Here is a 17,913-nt window from a genome sequence, read left to right as displayed (position 1 = left end):
AAATTCCCATAAAGGCCGGAGAAATCTTCATTTTCCCGAAAAAGCACTGAATTCACCATGAAAAGAAGTTTACATAATCGCGTTGAGAAATCGATTTTCGCTCTCTCTCGCTCTCAAGTAGAGAGATTCTCAGGTGGTTGTGGTCCAAGCTAAAGCAGAAGGAATTCTACTCACCACTCGGCACACTTCAGCGTTTCTCCGATGCGAAGCGCCAGTGTCGCGGATGTAAATCGATTCATCGAACTCTTGTTGTGACTGAAGGAGAGTTGCAAAATGTCTCACAATCAGCGGCAAATTCACCAGGATTGGGCCAATCGGGAGTACATCGAGGTCATCACGGCCAGCATCAAGAGAATCACAGACTTTCTCAACTCTTTCGGTGAGTTTCCGCCTGATTTTGCCCACTTCCGGCCCGTCGTCACTCTTGTGTTGTGTTTGTGCCTCTCAGACATGTCCTGTCGCTCCCGTCTTGCCGTGCTCAACGAGAAACTGACCATCCTGGAGCGCCGGATCGACTATCTGGAAGCGTGCGTGACAAAAGGGGAGACCCTCACGTAATCCACGGACATTCAATCCACATCGCGGACGCTTGAGTGTGTATATAATTCCATTTTGAAAGAGAGATTTTCAACTCACAGTCTTGAGTCACTCTTTGGGCGACGACGGTTGCGGCGGGGAGGCTCTGGCGCCGAGGGGCGCTTGCGTGTCGCACACCTCCATCTGCTTGAGGAGCCGGAACAGGCCGGCGGCCTCGCGGATGCGCCCAAACTCCACACAGAACGCCTCCACTTCCAGCGAAAGCTCCTTCACATTGATTATCCTGTTCCGGATGAGGCTCTGCAGGAAGACACACACCAGGCGCACCAGTCGGCTCTGCATGTACTTGTCCTTGATGGTCTCGCACGTGGAGATGCAGTTGCTGATGTACAAATGGACGAACTCCGACGGCAAATCCACGGAATTGGTCAGTCTGTTCACGACTTCCATCGAGTGCAGGGAGAGTTCCATGTTCACCAGCACGCTGAAGTACTCGGTGATCTGCGTGGAGTTCATCAGCTTCAGCAGGATCTCGATGGCCACCATGGGGTTGAATTCCACGAGATTGGGCAGCTGCGTGGGCGTCAAGCCGATGTGATAGACAATGTTGGGGTCTCTCTCGAGGGCGCTGCTCAGTCTCTGCTGGTCCGGAATCGTGAGCGCTTGCTTGTAGGCCTGCGCCAGGAGCCTCTTCACCTCCCAGCACAGGTTCGTGGACGAGCACATCGTGATGTCGTAGATCGGCCGGTGCCAGGCGGGATTCGTGGCGTCGAACCACACCAGCTCGTCGTCGCAGGGCAGAAGCGGCGGCGCCAGTGTCATGAACTTCGGCGCCAGGCGACTCTTGAGCGGCGAATCCGCCGTTGTCAGTCGCTCAAGCAGTTCCCGGATGGATGATTCGCCCTCCGTCGTGGGCGCCGCGATGATATTCGGCACGCCCGCTCTCACGGACGCCGGCAGCTCCTTTTCCTTCTCCAGCGCCTGCTGGCGAGCATTGAAGATGTCCTGCGACCCAGGGAAGTGCTCCGCTTGCATCACTTGCTGCGGAGTCTGTTTGCTCAGCTCCTTCGTGCCGGCGGACAGCAATTGTCCCAAGAAGTTCCTCTCAATCACATTCACTTTCGCCGTCGCCGCATCCTTGGCATCAAATTGTGCCACGAGGAAACTCAGGAAGGGCGATTCAGTCTGTCCGTCACTCCTGAACAACTCCAGCAGCAGATAATACGTGCTGATGCGCTGAACTACGCCCGGAAAGTCTCCCTGTCGGAGAAGAAGCATCAGCAGAGTTCCCACTGCAAAGACACCGAAGATGCATTAGAAAACCGAGTCATCCTCATCCTTGGTCACTTGTTTACCCCTCAAGAAGTCTGCCTTGGCGAATTTCTTCTGGATTGTGGAGCAAATGACCTCAAAAGTCTGGTGCTCAATGTTCTTGTCCACCAACAGCCTGAAAGTGTGGTTATGCTTGAGGAATGATGATTTCCCGTGGCAAGAAAGAACTTACTCGTAGAGTGCATGATAATCCACGTCCAGGTCTGCACGTGCCATCTCCAGACACCTTCCTTTCGGCAATTTTCACAGCTAAAACGGTGGAAAATCCATCAAAAACGTAAACAAAGTAAGATACCATCAGATTTCGCTCCCAGCTGATGAAGTTTCCCCTCTCCTGCATTATCGACATTATCAAATCAGTTTCTCGATTTTCTCTTTTATTCTTTCGGGACAGCAATAAATGATTATTTCAACTCGAAGACACATAGAGATTGATGGCAAATTAGTGAGCAGAAGGTACAAGATAAATCTTGCTGTGATAATTGCGATAATTGTATTTATTCAGCCGTTATCGGTGTTTTTCATATTCTCCCCACCTTCGGCATTCCACGAGTGGTGAATTAATCGACGATATATCGTGGAGTTGACATCCGTGAAGTTGGGAAAATTTGTCGTGAACGCCGTAAATATTGCGAAAAAACATGTGTAAATGACTCTCTATCGCTGAAAATAGTTTGTGAATGCAAAATGTCTGCTGCACTCGAGCACTTTGTCAATAATGTACGCACACAGAGTGCTTCAGGTGAGTTTGGTGGCGTGCAGAAGATTTCCTAACCTCCAAAAGCCCCGATGTTTGCTCCATCGCAGGAAACTTCCGTGAGTTGGTGGAGTCATGCAACCAGACAACGGTAGTTCTAGCTAAAAACACCAACTATCTCGATAATGTCCTCGAGACGCTGGACTTTCAGCAGCACTCTCTGGGCGTCCTGTACGTCCTGGTGGCCAAGTTCAGCAATTTGACGGTGAGTTTGTGGTTATTTTTGGGAGTGACTGGAAGTGCTGAGATTGTGTCTTTTTGGGCTGTTTCAGGGAGCCCCAGAGGAGGCGGACAGCATAATTAGCCTTGTTAGGGAATTCATCTCGGTCTGCAATGGAGAGCAGATCCGCTTTGCGCCACAAACATGTGAGTTTCCACAGATGAAAGAGTTTCGTGGGGCTCTTAATGATGTTTGTTGTCTTTTGCAGTTGTGGAGCTGTGCCACCTCTTCGCTGACTATCTTGTGAAACACCAAATTCCGTGCATTCAGGGCATCCCCATTCTGGCGCAGGCCATCGATAAAATCCGCTTGTTTGAGACACAATTGACCGCCATTCATGCAGATCTCTGTCAGCTCAGCTTTTGCGCCAAAGTCTTCAGTCCTGTGTTGAAATTCTTGGACACTGACATCACAGCGATTGCCTCGACAGACGTGAGAATTGCTCTGCAGGGGGAGAAAATGGGTCAGAATTGATGAAATGTTGTTGTTTGTGCGTTGCAGGATAGCAATCACGATGCCAAATACTTCCTTCTGTATTACTACTACGGCGGGATGATCTACACGGCGGTGCATAACTACGACAGAGCCCTGTACTTCTTCGAGGTGGCCGTGTCCACGCCGGCGCTCGCCATGTCGCACATTATGCTGGAATCGTACAAGAAATTCCTGCTCGTGTCGCTGATTCTGCACGGCAAGATCATGCCGATTCCAAAGTACTCGTCTCAGGTGATTGCGCGCTTCATGAAGCCACTCAGCCATGCGTACCACGAGCTGGCGAACGCCTACGCCACGGCCTCCAGCGAGGAGATGCGCAACGTGATCAGCAAGTATCGTGACACGTACAGGAATGACACGAACACGGGACTGGTGCAGCAGGTGGCGCGATCGCTGTGCAAGAAGAACATCCAGCGACTCACCAAGACCTTCCTCACGCTGTCGCTGGCCGACGTGGCGAGTCGCGTGCAGCTGTCGGGGCCCGGCGAGGCGGAGGAGTACATTCTCAACATGATCAAATCAGGCGAGATCTTCGCTTCGATCAACCAGAAGGACGGCATGGTGGTGTTCAAGGACGACCCGGAGAAGTACGACTCTCCGGACATGTTTCTCAAAGTGCAGGACGACATGGCGTGCGTGATGGAGCTCAACAAGCAGATCATCAAGATGGAGGAGGAGATTATGCTGAATTTGATGGCAAGTCTCTGCGCCATCATATTCTCTATCTCAAATAACAAGTTCTCTTCCTTTTCCTCTTGCAGTACGTGAAGAAATCGATCGGGAATCAGGATGAAGACTTGATTAGTGGTCATTCAAAGTCCTTTGTTGGGTAAATCCTATCAATTTTATCCACGTTATCCCTCTGGATGCCTTGCTAATGACTCTCTCTACCTTTTCAGCGATCCGAGTGAATAGGCGAGGACCAGAAAATGAGATTTGTTATGCAAAATGCTGCGCGAGATCCTAAAATTTTCCCCACGAGGATAGATTTTTCTAACTGTAGATGGTTTCATTTATTCTCTCGCATTTCATTTTCAAACCCTTTGAAAAGCTTATAATCTTTATATTCCACTTGAGAAGTCTCAATTAATGCAGGAAAACACACGAGCGAAGAATGGCTTGAGTTTCTGTGGAGCAACAAAAAAATGAATGATTCAATTGGATTCAATAATAAATGCGTTTTCGATACATTAACAACGTTGAGAGGTTTCTGAATTCCGGGGACTGACGCCGGATTGTTTTGATTCTGGGCTCTTCGTGTTTTGGGTGAATAAAAGGAATTCTACACGGAGAAGAGCATCAAATAAGGATGAACAGCGTTGTGCATTGTCAGCTCTGGATGGGCAGCGTGAGTATTCAGCGTTTCTTGGACGTTTTCAGGGTGAAAAACCAGCTAATGATGCGTCTAACCTCACTTTCCGCACAGCTTGAGCCCTACATGACGGAGAACTTTATCATGGCAGCCTTCCAGAAGATGGGCGAGGACCCCCAGACGGTCAAGCTGATGCGCAACAAGTACACAGGCGAGCCGGCGGGATACTGCTTCGTGAACTTCCTGAATGACGAGCAGGCCGTGGATGCCATGCACAAGTTGAATGGCAAGCCGATTCCGGGCACGAATCCCATCGTGCGCTTCCGCCTGAACAGCGCCAGCAACCAGAGCAAGGCGCTGGGGGCGATGGAGAGGGAGTTCTCCGTGTGGGTGGGCGATTTGAGCTCCGACGTGGATGACTACAATCTCTATCGCGCCTTCTCCAGCAAGTACACCTCCATCAAGACGGCCAAAGTGATCCTGGACAGCTCGGGCTTCTCCAAGGGCTACGGCTTCGTGCGCTTCGGACTGGAGGACGAGCAGAAGAACGCCCTGTACGAGATGAATGGCCACATTGGGCTGGGCAGTCGTCCGCTGAAGATCTGCAATGCCGTGCCTAAGCCTAAAGGCTCCACGACGGCCACAAGTCCCGCCACGCCGTCCGCCACGAGCATCCTGCAGAGCGCGTACGGCAGCACAGACTACTCGCAGTACTACGATCCGTCGTACTGGCAGGGCTACGCCTGGCAGGGATACTACGACCAGCAGCAGGGCGCCGACGCCACGGCGTACTATCACCAGGCCATGACGCACCACGGCTCCGGCCATGTCGCCGCCCAGGGCGACTGGACGCACCATCATGCGTACGAGGCGCCGCACGAGGACGAGGACATGACGCTGGTGGAGCACAAATTCACCCTGGACGCCGACAAACTCAACCGCGAAACCGTGGATCGCGACAGGAATCTCTGGGACGCCGTGGAGAGCTCCAAGTGGCTGCCCATTGAGCAGCTGGAAGTGTTTTAAAATACACACAGAGCATTTCGGAATGAATTAAGTGATTTTTTCTCTCTTTTATTCTCTTTAGACACTTTCGACGCAAGAAAAAAAAACTACATTTTTCCCCCAATGAAATATACATCTAAGTTTTTATGGCTATCATCTGTTCCTCACAATCATCAAGAAATCACTCCCTATCAATCACACAAAATGCTACACGACTGTGGGGAATCCTTTCCCTAACACGGAAAGGACCCCAAATCGTGGTGAAAGAAGAAAAGAAAAAAACTCTACAAATTGTACAAAAAGATAAAGTCACGGGAGTGTTTTTTTCTGTTTGTTTAAAGGTAATATAAGAATTTTTGGGGAGGGACAAATAATTATACCTAAATATTCATTCTAGAGCATCAATTTGTTGGTAAAAGAAGAAAAATTGTCAAAAATTCTCAGGGGGGGCTTCTGGAGAGTGCCGAAAAAGGATTCTCCAGTGTCGCACTCCTAATATAAATTTCCAATAGATGTTTTTTTGTTGTTGTTGTCCTGCTCGTTAAGAATGCTTCCCAAACACGATTACATTCAGCTCGGATGTCCTCACTTGATCTTCGCATAGGCGTCAACTTTGTCGTGAAACCAACTGTAGTATCGGCCAACAGCCAATTGGGTCTCATTGAGGGCTTTGCTGAGGTTTTCCGGCGACAGGGAACCCCTGAAAAGGAACACATTTCCATCACAATCCACTCACAAAATCTCCTTGCATGCGCTTTCAGAGAAACTTACACAAAGACTTTTGTCCTGAAGAAATCGCATCCGCCATGGTACGTCTCGACGGACAGACGAGAGACTGTGTCCCACGTGGCGCGGGATGTGTCGACAACACGCTGCGACAGTCCGGGAATGTATTGATCGACAAAATTCCCAACCACCGGCGACTTCTCCGCAATGTAGTTGCACGCTCCGCACACGCTCTTCTTCGTCAAACTCCATCCCACTTTGGCAATGTCCACGCTGAACTCGTAGTAGGGCGTCAGGGCAGTGCGCGCCTGGCCATAGTACACGGGCACGTTCACCTCGGCCCACTGATAGCCACGTGCCGAGTAGGAGAGGCTCGTGAACCAGACGGTTTCCACGTACGGCAGCGCTCCTGTGTCTTTGAGGAATCGCCCCGTCGAGGAAGCTGCAAAACCAGTGAACAGAGCATTTTATCAAGGGGAAAACAGTACAGTCAGAAGTGGTGTACAACTTAGCCGGAGTATTAGGAAGTGGAAGTGTTCAAAAGCCTACAATATTCCCTTCCTGAGTGCTTCTTTTACTAACAAATCATCCCGATTCTTTGGATTACTTGTGATTTTTCACGTAGAAAGCGTAGAAATAATAATAAATAATCCTTTTCTAGGTTATGTAGCGAATCGAGGACAGATTTAGCGAATGATTCGCATGAAAGATCGCTAATCATTGGCAGAATTCAGCATTTTCATGCAATAAACATTACTATTCTGAATCTTTGACGACAAGAAACGCTAAAAATTGTGTTAAAATCGAACATAACCTCAAAAATATTGATTTAGACTTGGATAATTGTTTTTTAGAAGCCTTTCTGTACGATTTCCACTCTGAATCAGCAATTCTAAGCTCAATACGGGGTTTTTAAAGATCTCTTAGTGTTTTTTTTAGGTTATGATCGGAAAAGATACCCAAAAAGAGGTTTTTAAGTATATTTGGAAGTGTCAGAAAGTGGTGTACTGATTTAAGGCATATAAACTTCCCTTTGTGTTTAATTTCAAAGTAATCTCTTAAAGCTCTTAAAAGTTTCTATACGTTTGCTTCACTTTAGCCGTAATTCTCGCATAATTTCTCTGTCTAGAAGTTGTGTTTATTTTATATTCTGAAATCCCACATTTTATCTTAGTGTGAAATCTGTGTTTACTTGGATGAGACTGAAAAGCTGTGATTGGATGCTTTTCAAGGTAAAATCACACAGAGTTTTCTTCACACACAAAACGTGTTTCTGACTACAAAATCTCCTAAAATTCTTAGCTTGCTAAATCAAAGAGCATCAGAGACACACAATATAATCACAATGTATCGCTGAAGTAGTATTTAGGACGGACAATTAGCACTTGCACTTGAAATTATTATTGTGCTCTTAATGTAACGTCATCGAGAATTTAGTCCACTCAGCGCCAATGTATCAATGTGAATGCATTGCATTTGCCAGTCTAATCTCTCTCACCTTCAAATTGACCACCATGAACATGAACATCATATCCAATGATGCCACCGACAGCGCCAAGGAGTAGGAAAATGCCCAAAATCCAGGGGCAAACAGACGAAGACTTGCTTGATTTTTCTGCCCTTTTGCTCGTTGTTTTCTCTTGAGTATTCTAAAAAAAAAAGAAGAGAAAGTGTTTTTTAGTATAATTTAACATGAATGACTTCAGAGTGTGAATTCACGGATTGATTTTGGGTGAAAAGACAAACCTTTTTCTGTGTTTTCTGTTGTTTCTTATTGGTTTTAGTAGCGGCCATTATTAACAATCTTTGCGCTCTTTAGAATCTTTTACAAAAGGACTGGAGGAAAAATATGCAACACTCTTAGAGAGAGAGTCGTCACTCAAGTGCGATGATTCACAGACTATGTGCGGACGATTTGTTCAAAAATCAAGGGGTTAATGTTTCAATTGTTCGCAGATAAAGCATTTTCAGGGTGCAAAGTGATTAATCAAGTTGGTTTTCGGGACGAAATCGTCACTTTCTGCCGACTTTTCTGGGCCAACAAATCAAAAGTGTCCACGTTGATCGAGGGGAGCACAATCGTCAATTTAGCAGTGATTAATTTTCACTGCTCGCCACAGTCTGTCTCACTCGCTGCCACTGATAAGGAGCGCATTTGGGGGAAACATCAAAGGTCAAGGAGCATTGAGAGTGAGAGCGTTCCCGATAGTAGCATCGGAGGTACGATTTTCCCCGCATATGAAAGTGCGACCGCGCTCGATCGCCACGCCAAAGATGCTCGGCGAGTTATTAAGTAATGCCGCAGTTTATTGAACTGATAAGATTTCTCAACTTAAGCCGAATGGCTAATTAATCTCCTTGTGTTTTATTGCCCACAGCCTTGACATTGGGAATGAAAGGTGTGCAACATTTGTTGGAATTTCTTTCGACCGTGAGAGTGAGACAGGCGAAAAACTCTCGCTTTGACCCTTCTTTTCACGCTAAAATTGTGATTTTTTCTGTATTTTTTCTACACTTTATAATTGTATAAGTAGAAAGTTTTTTCCCAACTCCTCAATAATACGACTTTCTACACACACGATTGCATTTTTTGGGGGACGTTCGATGGGGGGAAAATTTTGTGTAATTGTGTGATTCCCATAAAACGTGTCAATCGCCACGCATTTCTCTCTCTCTCGCTCTCTCTCTCTCTCTGGGAAAAAAAATTGTCCGGTTTGACAGAAGAAAAGGGGCCCCCATTGCACACACAGAGACAAAAAATCATCGTACTGGAGTGACGCTTTTTTGCGTCGTGTAAAAATCTCAGACCGCATTTTGCGTCTAATGATTTTCCTTGGAAAAAATCACTCTCAATTGATCTGTTAGAAAATGCTCCATGCAAAGCACTTTTTTCCGCAGTCTCTGCAAAGTGCTGAAATATGCGAGTGAGCGAAAAGAGGTGGTGTTTTAAATCACTGCAAATCCACACACACAATGTCTGGAGAAATTTTCAACAATGCAAGAAAGAAAATATCCTCCGGAAAGCCACAAACGTAACTTACTAATGTAAATTCTTAGCAAATAATTAGTAACTTCAATTAGAAGTACAAGTGTAGTCAATAACAAAAAAAAGTTTTAAGCAAAAACCGATCAATATTTCTCTCACTACACACACGCTCTAGCACGAATGAATCTCTGATGCCCACTATTTCATGACAGCCACGCTGTCATGGAGTCTTCCACGGCGATTCCAGTGCGTGTGTGGCAGCAATGGGAAGGCGAATGTGGACCGAATTGGGCGTTGAGGCCAACAGAGGCGCAATTGGAAGAGAGAGTGGAAGGGAAACGAATAGGAGAGAGCGGCAGTTGAATCACTCAATATCGTATCTGTAAATTTGTATATCATTTATACTTTTAACAATTGTAAATCTCTTGTTTGCTGCCTTTGCGTAGTGATTGATTTTTTAGATTCATTGAATTTCCCTTTGGGCGGAGCATTTGAGTGGGCGTGGCTTATAGAATTTCACTTCTTGCAAATATTCGAACACAGAAGAGTACAAAGATTAAGCCTTTGAATGATAAATTAGAGTAGGCGCTATGATTGCTGTTGAATGTTCCAGCTGAAACATATGCTTCACTGGAATTGTCTTGCTTTATATATAAATGTGGGCGTTAGAATCACTTATGGTTGATCGGAAAACTGACAATCAGCTACCGTAACACAAAGAATTGTCTTGATATCTTCTTTAATGGAAAAAGCTGTGTCCCCCAATGGGACGTTAATTCCCTTCTAAGTAAGTAAGTAAGTTATCCTTTTTAAGATTATAAAACTCTTATTTGTTGCATAGTCACTGTTTCTTTCGATTCATTCCAAATTTCATTCAAAAATACAGCGAAAATTCCCTTGGGCGGAGCATTTGAGTGGGCGTGGCTTATAGAATGTCACTTCTTATTTAAGTTGTACACGTCATATATCACAAAAACTGTATTTTGCTCTGAAATATGCAATTCAATCTTTTCAAAATGAATTGCTAATTTCAGCTCGGATTTCTCTAACTCTAAATTATGAATAAGAAAATCATCATTGACCGCATTGCTTCATTTGCGGATAAAATGAATTCATAAGTGATTGACCCCTCGATTTGTGGAATGCTTGTTTGAATTTCAATTTCATTCGTTATACTCACTTGTTGTTTCCCCTTGGCATTTGCCTGGTGTCGATTCTTCACTGGATTCTCCTCTTCTCTCACCAGATTCGTGTCAATGGTCCGCAGGAAGTCGTTCAGAGGTTTGTTTCCACGCAAGCTGCTTCCTTGTTTGGATTCTCCTGGAAGGGAATCACAGTGTTTGAGAGGAATTGCAGTATAGAAAGTGATAGAATTGACTTACGAATGTAGTTCAGGAGGATTGCGTGCTGCTGATGGAGTTTCTTGTGGTTCAATTCCCACAGTTTCACGCAACTTGGCTCAGTCTTGAGACACTGCACGAGAGCAAAGCTGTAGACACTGGGCGAATCACTGGACAGATTCTTGAAGAGCGTCAGGAAAATATTCGAAACGTTCTTAGTGCTCTCAATATAGAGTTTCTGGAAGAGAGAAATGAAGCTCAAGATGTGATATTAAAGAGGTTTTGGGTGATTTCGTACAGATATCATAAAGGCACTTTCAGGTAGAAGATTCCGATAGTTGGGATGAAGTGAATTGCGGGGCTTCACGAGAGTCTCCATGAGATTTAGATACTCTTGCAGAGTTAATTTCAGACTGAAAAGAGAGGGAAATCTGACTGTTAAGAGGCATTTTCCAGGGGGGAATTCTCGCTGGGAACTCACGAGGTGTTCTCAGGAGCTTTCTGGAGGATCCGGAAGATGTAGTCCACCACGTATTTGGAGTAGTGCTTCATCTCAATCACAGGCACCATCATATTTTGCCACACATTGATGCCCACCTGGACATCCTGGAAGCCGCCCTGGCCCAGCGCCCACAGCAGACTCAATCCGATGGGGCTCTGGTTGAGGTACGAGTTGTGGAGGACTGCGTTCTTGGCGAAGTTGCTCTGGCACACGACAGGATAGCGCAGAGCGATCAGCTGCAGCATTATCTTCGTTCCCACCACGGGAAGGTTCTTGTTGAGATCCACCGCGAGGGCAGTGAGCGACTGATCGAAGAAGTACTGCACATTGGACGGTCCAGCACTCTCCAGCTCAGCATGGATGAGTCTCTTGAGTGTCTCGGGCAGCACATTGGCCGGATAGAGCACTGGCTTGCAGAGAAACAGAGCGTCCACGTCGACATTCAGGGACTCATTGAGGTACGAAAGTATCTGGACGGAGAGAAAGTTTCGACGTCAGCAATTGTGTTGGGAAACTCACCCTTTTTCTGTCACTCAACTGCCTTCAGCCACACAATGTTGCTGTTTTTGAAGTTCAGCTTCAGAACCTCCAGATGAGACTTCAGGTCATCCACGGAGAATTCCTGGAGCGCAGCCTCGAGATTCTTGAATTTCTTCTTCACGGGCTTCTTCTCCTTCTCCGCATTGGCGGTGATTTTTGCCTGTTGTGGCTTCTTGGCGGATTCCTGGGTGACTTTGCGATTCTCCTTGTTGTCCTTGCGATTCCCCTTCTTGTCTGGAATGCACACAGAAAGCCCTCAAACCCTGAGAATCTTGGACAGCAGCGCACAATCCCAATACTCACTCTCTTCAACCTTGCGAATCGACGGAGTTTTCACCGTTTCCCCGAGGATTTCCTTCACCTGGGCGCTCTTACCCTTGCTCTGGGACTTCTTCGACTTGCCCACAACTTCCCACTGCAGAGACATCCTTGATAACACACACGGAACAAACTAAAAGGCAACTAAAAAGAGAATGGTGTAGAAAGTTGGCCGATAAAGTCACTAGCCGGTGATGATGATGACATGTCATCTATTTGGGAAATTTCACGGGATATTTTCGGGCAATTTCTGAGCGCGATTTTACAAAACCACTTTGTGAAATCCACTAATCTTTTCAGACTCTCTTCATTGGCACATTTATAGCGCTATTATTTCTCAGGTGTAATTAAAAAAAAAGATCGTAAAACACGCGGGAAATAAGGTGGAGAAGAAAAGTGGTTTAGTTTCTTTAGAGCAGTGATTTAAGGGCATTTCGGGCATTTTTTAACGTGCTTTGCAAGATTTCTATATACTCTGCCTACTCTGTTAATAAATTGCGCCAAATTCGCGATGTTTTGACCAATTTGATCGTGTTGAAGACAAGAAGTTCACAAGAAGTTTGCAAACACTTTAAGCACTAAGCTTAATCACTTCGCTTTGGTCTTTTTGCTCTTTTGGTATATTTGTGGCGTTTGTGGAGTCGTTTTGAGTGGAGGGAGAAAGCGCACTGACTCGCTATCAATTAGATAATTTGCTCTTGTCGCGGACTTTCGCAGTTTTCTATGACTTGCCGGAAAGTCTAGAAGTGATCGCGCGGAACTGTGCTCAGAATGAAGGTGAATCCTGACCTGGCGTACGAGCGACGAGGCGCGGGCATAAACTCTGAGGAGTTCGCCGTGTACTGGAACGGAGGCAATGACAAGTTGCGCGAGAAGCGCTGGAGAGGTGAGAATCGGGCAGATGTTTGAGTCTGGAGACTAATTGGGGGCTTCCTTGCAGAGAATTACTACCTTCGCGATGGCTATGAGGAGAAGTTCACCGTCCCGGACAGCTATCTCAGCCACAAGGAGCTGTACGAGCGAGGCGTGGAGCGCACGGTGCACAGATTCCAGAAGTACAGGGATTTGCTGGCCTCCGGACGCTACGGAAATGGAAACTTTTAGTATGAAAAATATGAAAACTGTGACCTTTGGCACGGACAGGTTAATCTAATCTCTCGCCCCGTTTTTCCTCTCCCAAAACAGCGATAATATGCTCTTGATGGTGGAATCTGAAGTGACTTCTCCTCTGTCGCCCGTGACAACGCACCTGTCCATGTTTGTGCCCACAATCCTGGGCCAGGGAACGCCCGAGCAGCAGGAGAAGTGGGCAGAGAAGGCGGCCAATTGCAATATAATCGGGACTTATGCCCAGACGGAATTGGGTCATGGAACCTTTGTTCGGGGCATCGGAACCAGGGCGGATTATGATCCGCAGACGAGGGAGTTTGTCCTGAACACACCCTCTCTGGCGGCGTACAAGTTCTGGCCAGGAGGAAGTGAGTCAGCCGGATAATTTGCCCATTATTTCTTGCTCCTAATGCTTTGTGTGTCTCTCTTTGTCAGTGGGACTCACGGGTAATTATGCCGTAGTCATCGCCCAGCTGTACACCCAGGGCAAATGTCACGGAGTTCAGTCGTTCATTGTCCAGCTGCGTGATGAAGATACGCACATGCCACTTCCGGGTGTGATTGTGGGTGAAATTGGACCCAAACTGGGCATGAACTGTGTCAATCAGGGCTTCCTGGCATTCAAGAATGTCCGCATTCCACGCGGCAACATGCTGATGAAGAATGCGCAGGTGCTGGAGGATGGAACCTTCGTCAAGTCACCCATGTCTGTGCTGACTTACGGCACGATGGTGTACGTGAGAGTGCTGATTGTCGAGGACGCGTCCAACAATCTCGCCAAGGCGGCGACAATTGCCACGAGATATTCAGCAGTGAGGCGACAGAGTCCCATTGATCCCAGCGAGAAGGAACCACAGATCATCGATCATGTGACGCAGCAATACAAAATCTTCCCACAAATCGCCAAGAGTGTCATCTTCAAGATGAGCGCCAAGGCACTCCTGGAAATGTACCAGCAAGTCTTGCAGGATCTCGACACGGGGAAGTTCGATAGTTTGGCTGATCTTCACGCATTATCTTGCTGCCTGAAGGCCCTCATATCACAAGAGACTTCCCAGGGAATCGAGATTTGCCGTCTGTCCTGTGGCGGTCATGGATATCTTCAGTGTTCAGGCTTTCCCACGCTCTACGGATACACCACGGCAGCAGCAACTTATGAGGGCGAACACGTGATTCTTCTGCTCCAGACAGCGCGATTCCTCATGAAGGCCGCCAAGAATCCCGACATGTCAGCTACTGTGGAGTATCTCAAGCGCTTCCCTGATCGTTCATTCCTGGCCACTTGGGACGGAAGCATTGGAGGGATTGTTGAGGCTTTTGAAGCTGTGGCAGCGGCTAAAATCCGCACTGCAGCTCAGAGCATTGATCGTCGCTTGGGAGAAGGGAAGAAGTCTGGCCAGGCGTCCAATGAATCCTCCATCGAACTCGTGGCCGCCGCCGATGCTCACTGTCGAGCCTTCATCCTGCGCGCCGGCCACGAAGCCATGCAGAAGATCAGCGGCAAAGTGTCGCCGGCGCTGGCGTCTGTGCTGCGCGATCTGCTGGAGCTGTACGCCGTGGACGCGGCCCAGAAGGCGCTCGGGGATCTCCTGCGCTTCACCACGATCTCCGAGGCGAACGTGGAGCAGCTGCAGAAGCGCCTGGAGGGCGTCCTGAGTCGCCTGCGGCCCAACGCCGTGGCGCTCGTGGACGGATTCGACTTCCCGGACGAGGTTTTGCGCTCGGCGCTGGGCGCCTTCGACGGGAACGTTTACGAACACATCTACGAAGACGCCATGAAGAGTCCGCTGAACCAGGAACCCGTCAACGCCACTTTCCACAAGTACCTCAAGCCATTCATGAAGGCGGGCAAATCTAAGCTTTAATCTTTTGTTGAATGATTGTATTGTAATATTCTGTGAATGGTGAGGGAATTTTTTATTCAAGGACGGGTAAATTTTAAATAATCCCAGAAGTGCTGGATTTCTTTAGTCATGCGAACCACGCTGGTATTCTTGCTGGTATTTCTTGAGTAATCTTGACTTTGCTCACTTACACAAGAGCGACTTTCTCCGATCGCGACGAATGTTATTCGTAAATACACAACAGCCATATAGAGTGGGGAATAAAGTTGATTCGAGTGAGTCTTTATCGTAGAGTTGTCAGTTCGAAGCCAAGAGGCTGATAAAAGATCGTCTCAAAGGTTGTTTAAATGGAACATACGTGAGTTACTCGGCAATTTTCCATCTCACACTTGTCAATTGGTGCTGGAGAAAGAGTGACGGAAAGACAAGCAGAACGATGGGAAGGAAGGTGAACAAGGATTTGGCGCGAGAGAGGAGCATTGCGTGCTTCAATTCGGGAGAATTCACCGCCTGGTGGCATGGAGGAGCTGATAAGGTGGCGGAGAAGAGACGAAATGGTGAGATTGTGGCTCAGATTGAGAATTGTGCTGATCAATTTGCCTTCCAGAGGAGATGTACTTCAAGAAGCCGGAGCAGCAGTCGAAGATTCCTCTCTCCTACCTTTCGCACAAGGAGTTGTATGAGGAGATGGTGAGACAGGGCACTCTGACCCTGTCTCAGATCAAGGAACTGCGACAAACTGGTCCCGAAGAGTTGAGTCATCATCAGTTGATACTCAAATTGCGCGCCGCCGGCGCAATTGGACCAACGAGTCCCATTGGATTGCACTTCTCCATGTTCATCCCCACGATCCTGGGCCAGGCGACGCCTGAGCAGCAGGAAAAGTGGCTCCGCCGCGCCCTGAGATGCGAGTTCATTGGCACTTATGCCCAAACTGAATTGGGTCACGGAACTTTCATTCGCGGACTGGAAACCACAGCGACTTACGACGAGAAGACCAGGGAATTCGTCATCAACAGTCCCACACTGACTTCCTTCAAGTGGTGGCCAGGAGGATGTGAGTATCTGTGGCTCGTGAGATAACTCTGTGAGCTCTGAGATAAGATTTCTGTTCAAATAAGAAGCGCATTAACGCAATAATTTCCAGTGGGACACACGGCAAATTATGCTATCGTGATGGCTCAGCTCATCATTCGTGGCCAGAGTAAGGGAATCTTCCCATTCATCGTCCAGATTCGCGATGAAGACTCACACATGCCACTGCCGGGGGTGAAAGTGGGCGACATTGGGGCGAAAATGGGCCTCAAGAGCACGAACAATGGATTCCTGGGCTTCACCAATCACCGCATTCCGCGGGAAAATATGCTGATGAAGAATGCGCAGGTGCTGGAGGATGGAACGTTCGTGAAGGCGCCCGTGAGCGTGCTGACTTACGGCACGATGGTCTTCGTGAGGGTGATGATTGTGCGAGACATGAGCAATCGTCTGGCCCAGGCAGCGACAATTGCCACGAGATACTCAGCAGTGAGACGCCAGAGTCCCATCGATCCTGAGTAAGTCACAAGCATTCTGATGACAAGAAATTTGCCTGACATTTTTCTGCTCTTTCCCCAGTGAACCTGAACCCCAGATTCTGGATCATGTGACGCAGCAGAGGAAAGTCTTCCCGCAAATCGCCAAGAGTGTCATCTTCAAGCTATCAGCAGACTTTATCATCGACACGTACAATTCCGTGATCAGTGAGCTGGAACGAGGGAAAATTGAGCGCTTGCCGGAGCTTCACGCTCTCTCTTGTGCCCTGAAAGCGATCACAACGACTGACGCCGTGGCTGGAGTTGAGACTTGCCGCCTGGCCTGCGGTGGTCACGGATACCTCGAGAGTTCAGGCTTTCCCATGCTTTTCGGCCTCGTCACAGCCGCTTACACTTACGAGGGAGAGAACACAGTTCTTCTGCTCCAGACAGCGCGATTCCTCATGAAGGCGGCCAAGAATCCCGACATGTCGCCTACTGTGGGGTATCTGAGACGCTTCCCTGATCGCTCCATCCGGACTAAATGGGACGGAAGCATTGGAGGGATTGTTGAGGCTTTTGAAGCTGTGGCAGCGGCTAAAATCCGCTCCGCCGCCCAGAGCATTGATCGTCGCCTGGGAGAAGGGAAGAAGTCTGGCCAGGCGTCCAATGAATCCTCCATCGAACTCGTGGCCGCGGCCGATGCTCACTGTCGAGCCTTCATCCTGCGCGCCGGCCACGAAGCCATGCAGAAGATCAGCGGCAAAGTCTCGCCGGCGCTGGCGTCTGTGCTGCGCGATCTGCTGGAGCTGTACGCCGTGGACGCGGCCCAGAAGGCGCTCGGGGATCTCCTGCGCTTCACCACGATCTCCGAGGCGAACGTGGAGCAGCTGCAGAAGCGCCTGGAGGGCGTCCTGAGTCGCCTGCGGCCCAACGCCGTGGCGCTCGTGGACGGATTCGACTTCCCGGACGAAGTTCTGCGCTCGGCGCTGGGCGCCTTCGACGGAAACGTTTACGAGCACATCTACGAAGACGCCATGAAGAGTCCGCTGAACCAGGAACCCGTCAACGCCACTTTCCACAAGTACCTCAAGCCATTCATGAAGGGATCGAAATTGTAAATATTCAGCATGCTTTGGTATTCTTATTCTAAATAATAAAATTGGTGGTTTTTAGAGGATCACTCTCTATTAATAATTTATTAAGATCCAACTTTATAAATTCCTTCATGAAGTTCCATTTATAGAAAAAAAAACATATTCCATGTAAATTATTATGAGTTGAAATGTGCCTAAAATTACTCGTCTTTCGGGAATGTTGCACAATTTTCTTTTGAATTTCACTTTATATACCTTAAATATTGCGAAAGGGTTAGAAA

General features: G+C 47.8%; 7 protein-coding genes across 7 annotated transcripts; 5 read left to right on the top strand and 2 right to left on the bottom strand.

Moving 5' to 3' along the window:
* The first annotated feature begins 218 nt into the window (after positions 1–218).
* LOC132259505 (probable protein BRICK1-B) lies at positions 219–637 on the top strand. The gene is made up of 2 exons (XM_059757169.1): positions 219–379; positions 449–637. The coding sequence occupies exons 1-2, from the start codon at positions 274–276 to the stop codon at positions 556–558; spliced, it is 216 nt and encodes a 71-aa protein (XP_059613152.1). The 5' UTR covers positions 219–273; the 3' UTR covers positions 559–637.
* On the bottom strand, positions 637–2,297 carry LOC132259504 (CCR4-NOT transcription complex subunit 11). Its single transcript, XM_059757167.1, has 3 exons — positions 2,042–2,297; positions 1,893–1,984; positions 637–1,829 (listed from the first exon to the last, which is right to left on the bottom strand). Exons 1-3 carry the CDS (start codon positions 2,083–2,085, stop codon positions 646–648), a joined length of 1,320 nt encoding a protein of 439 aa, XP_059613150.1. The 5' UTR covers positions 2,086–2,297; the 3' UTR covers positions 637–645.
* Positions 2,298–2,447: 150 nt separating this feature from the next.
* Positions 2,448–4,355, top strand: LOC132260619 (COP9 signalosome complex subunit 3). Its single transcript, XM_059758861.1, has 7 exons — positions 2,448–2,611; positions 2,677–2,831; positions 2,899–2,992; positions 3,055–3,278; positions 3,348–4,037; positions 4,103–4,170; positions 4,241–4,355. Exons 1-7 carry the CDS (start codon positions 2,557–2,559, stop codon positions 4,254–4,256), a joined length of 1,302 nt encoding a protein of 433 aa, XP_059614844.1. The 5' UTR covers positions 2,448–2,556; the 3' UTR covers positions 4,257–4,355.
* Positions 4,356–4,579: 224 nt separating this feature from the next.
* On the top strand, positions 4,580–5,701 carry LOC132260622 (tRNA selenocysteine 1-associated protein 1). Its single transcript, XM_059758867.1, has 2 exons — positions 4,580–4,689; positions 4,768–5,701. Exons 1-2 carry the CDS (start codon positions 4,651–4,653, stop codon positions 5,677–5,679), a joined length of 951 nt encoding a protein of 316 aa, XP_059614850.1. The 5' UTR covers positions 4,580–4,650; the 3' UTR covers positions 5,680–5,701.
* A 10-nt stretch (positions 5,702–5,711) lies between these two features.
* Positions 5,712–12,513, bottom strand: LOC132260625 (transmembrane protein 214-A). The gene is made up of 9 exons (XM_059758870.1): positions 12,056–12,513; positions 11,751–11,986; positions 11,192–11,682; positions 11,009–11,123; positions 10,753–10,948; positions 10,551–10,690; positions 7,883–8,033; positions 6,430–6,826; positions 5,712–6,358 (listed from the first exon to the last, which is right to left on the bottom strand). Exons 1-9 carry the CDS (start codon positions 12,177–12,179, stop codon positions 6,244–6,246), a joined length of 1,965 nt encoding a protein of 654 aa, XP_059614853.1. The 5' UTR covers positions 12,180–12,513; the 3' UTR covers positions 5,712–6,243.
* A 47-nt stretch (positions 12,514–12,560) lies between these two features.
* LOC132261030 (probable peroxisomal acyl-coenzyme A oxidase 1) lies at positions 12,561–15,045 on the top strand. Its single transcript, XM_059759528.1, has 4 exons — positions 12,561–12,956; positions 13,011–13,173; positions 13,256–13,548; positions 13,616–15,045. The coding sequence occupies exons 1-4, from the start codon at positions 12,842–12,844 to the stop codon at positions 15,043–15,045; spliced, it is 2,001 nt and encodes a 666-aa protein (XP_059615511.1). The 5' UTR covers positions 12,561–12,841.
* A 409-nt stretch (positions 15,046–15,454) lies between these two features.
* Positions 15,455–17,712, top strand: LOC132261031 (probable peroxisomal acyl-coenzyme A oxidase 1). The gene is made up of 4 exons (XM_059759529.1): positions 15,455–15,581; positions 15,632–16,081; positions 16,172–16,577; positions 16,639–17,712. Exons 1-4 carry the CDS (start codon positions 15,461–15,463, stop codon positions 17,654–17,656), a joined length of 1,995 nt encoding a protein of 664 aa, XP_059615512.1. The 5' UTR covers positions 15,455–15,460; the 3' UTR covers positions 17,657–17,712.
* Positions 17,713–17,913: the final 201 nt, after the last annotated feature.

This window comes from Phlebotomus argentipes, unplaced genomic scaffold (assembly GCF_947086385.1).
Source record: "Phlebotomus argentipes unplaced genomic scaffold, Phlebotomus argentipes genome assembly scaffold_18, whole genome shotgun sequence".
In the NCBI taxonomy this organism is placed as follows: Eukaryota; Metazoa; Arthropoda; class Insecta; order Diptera; family Psychodidae; genus Phlebotomus; species Phlebotomus argentipes.
The sequence above is the reverse complement of the archived record's forward strand: the minus strand, read 5'-3'. Positions and strand labels throughout refer to the sequence as shown.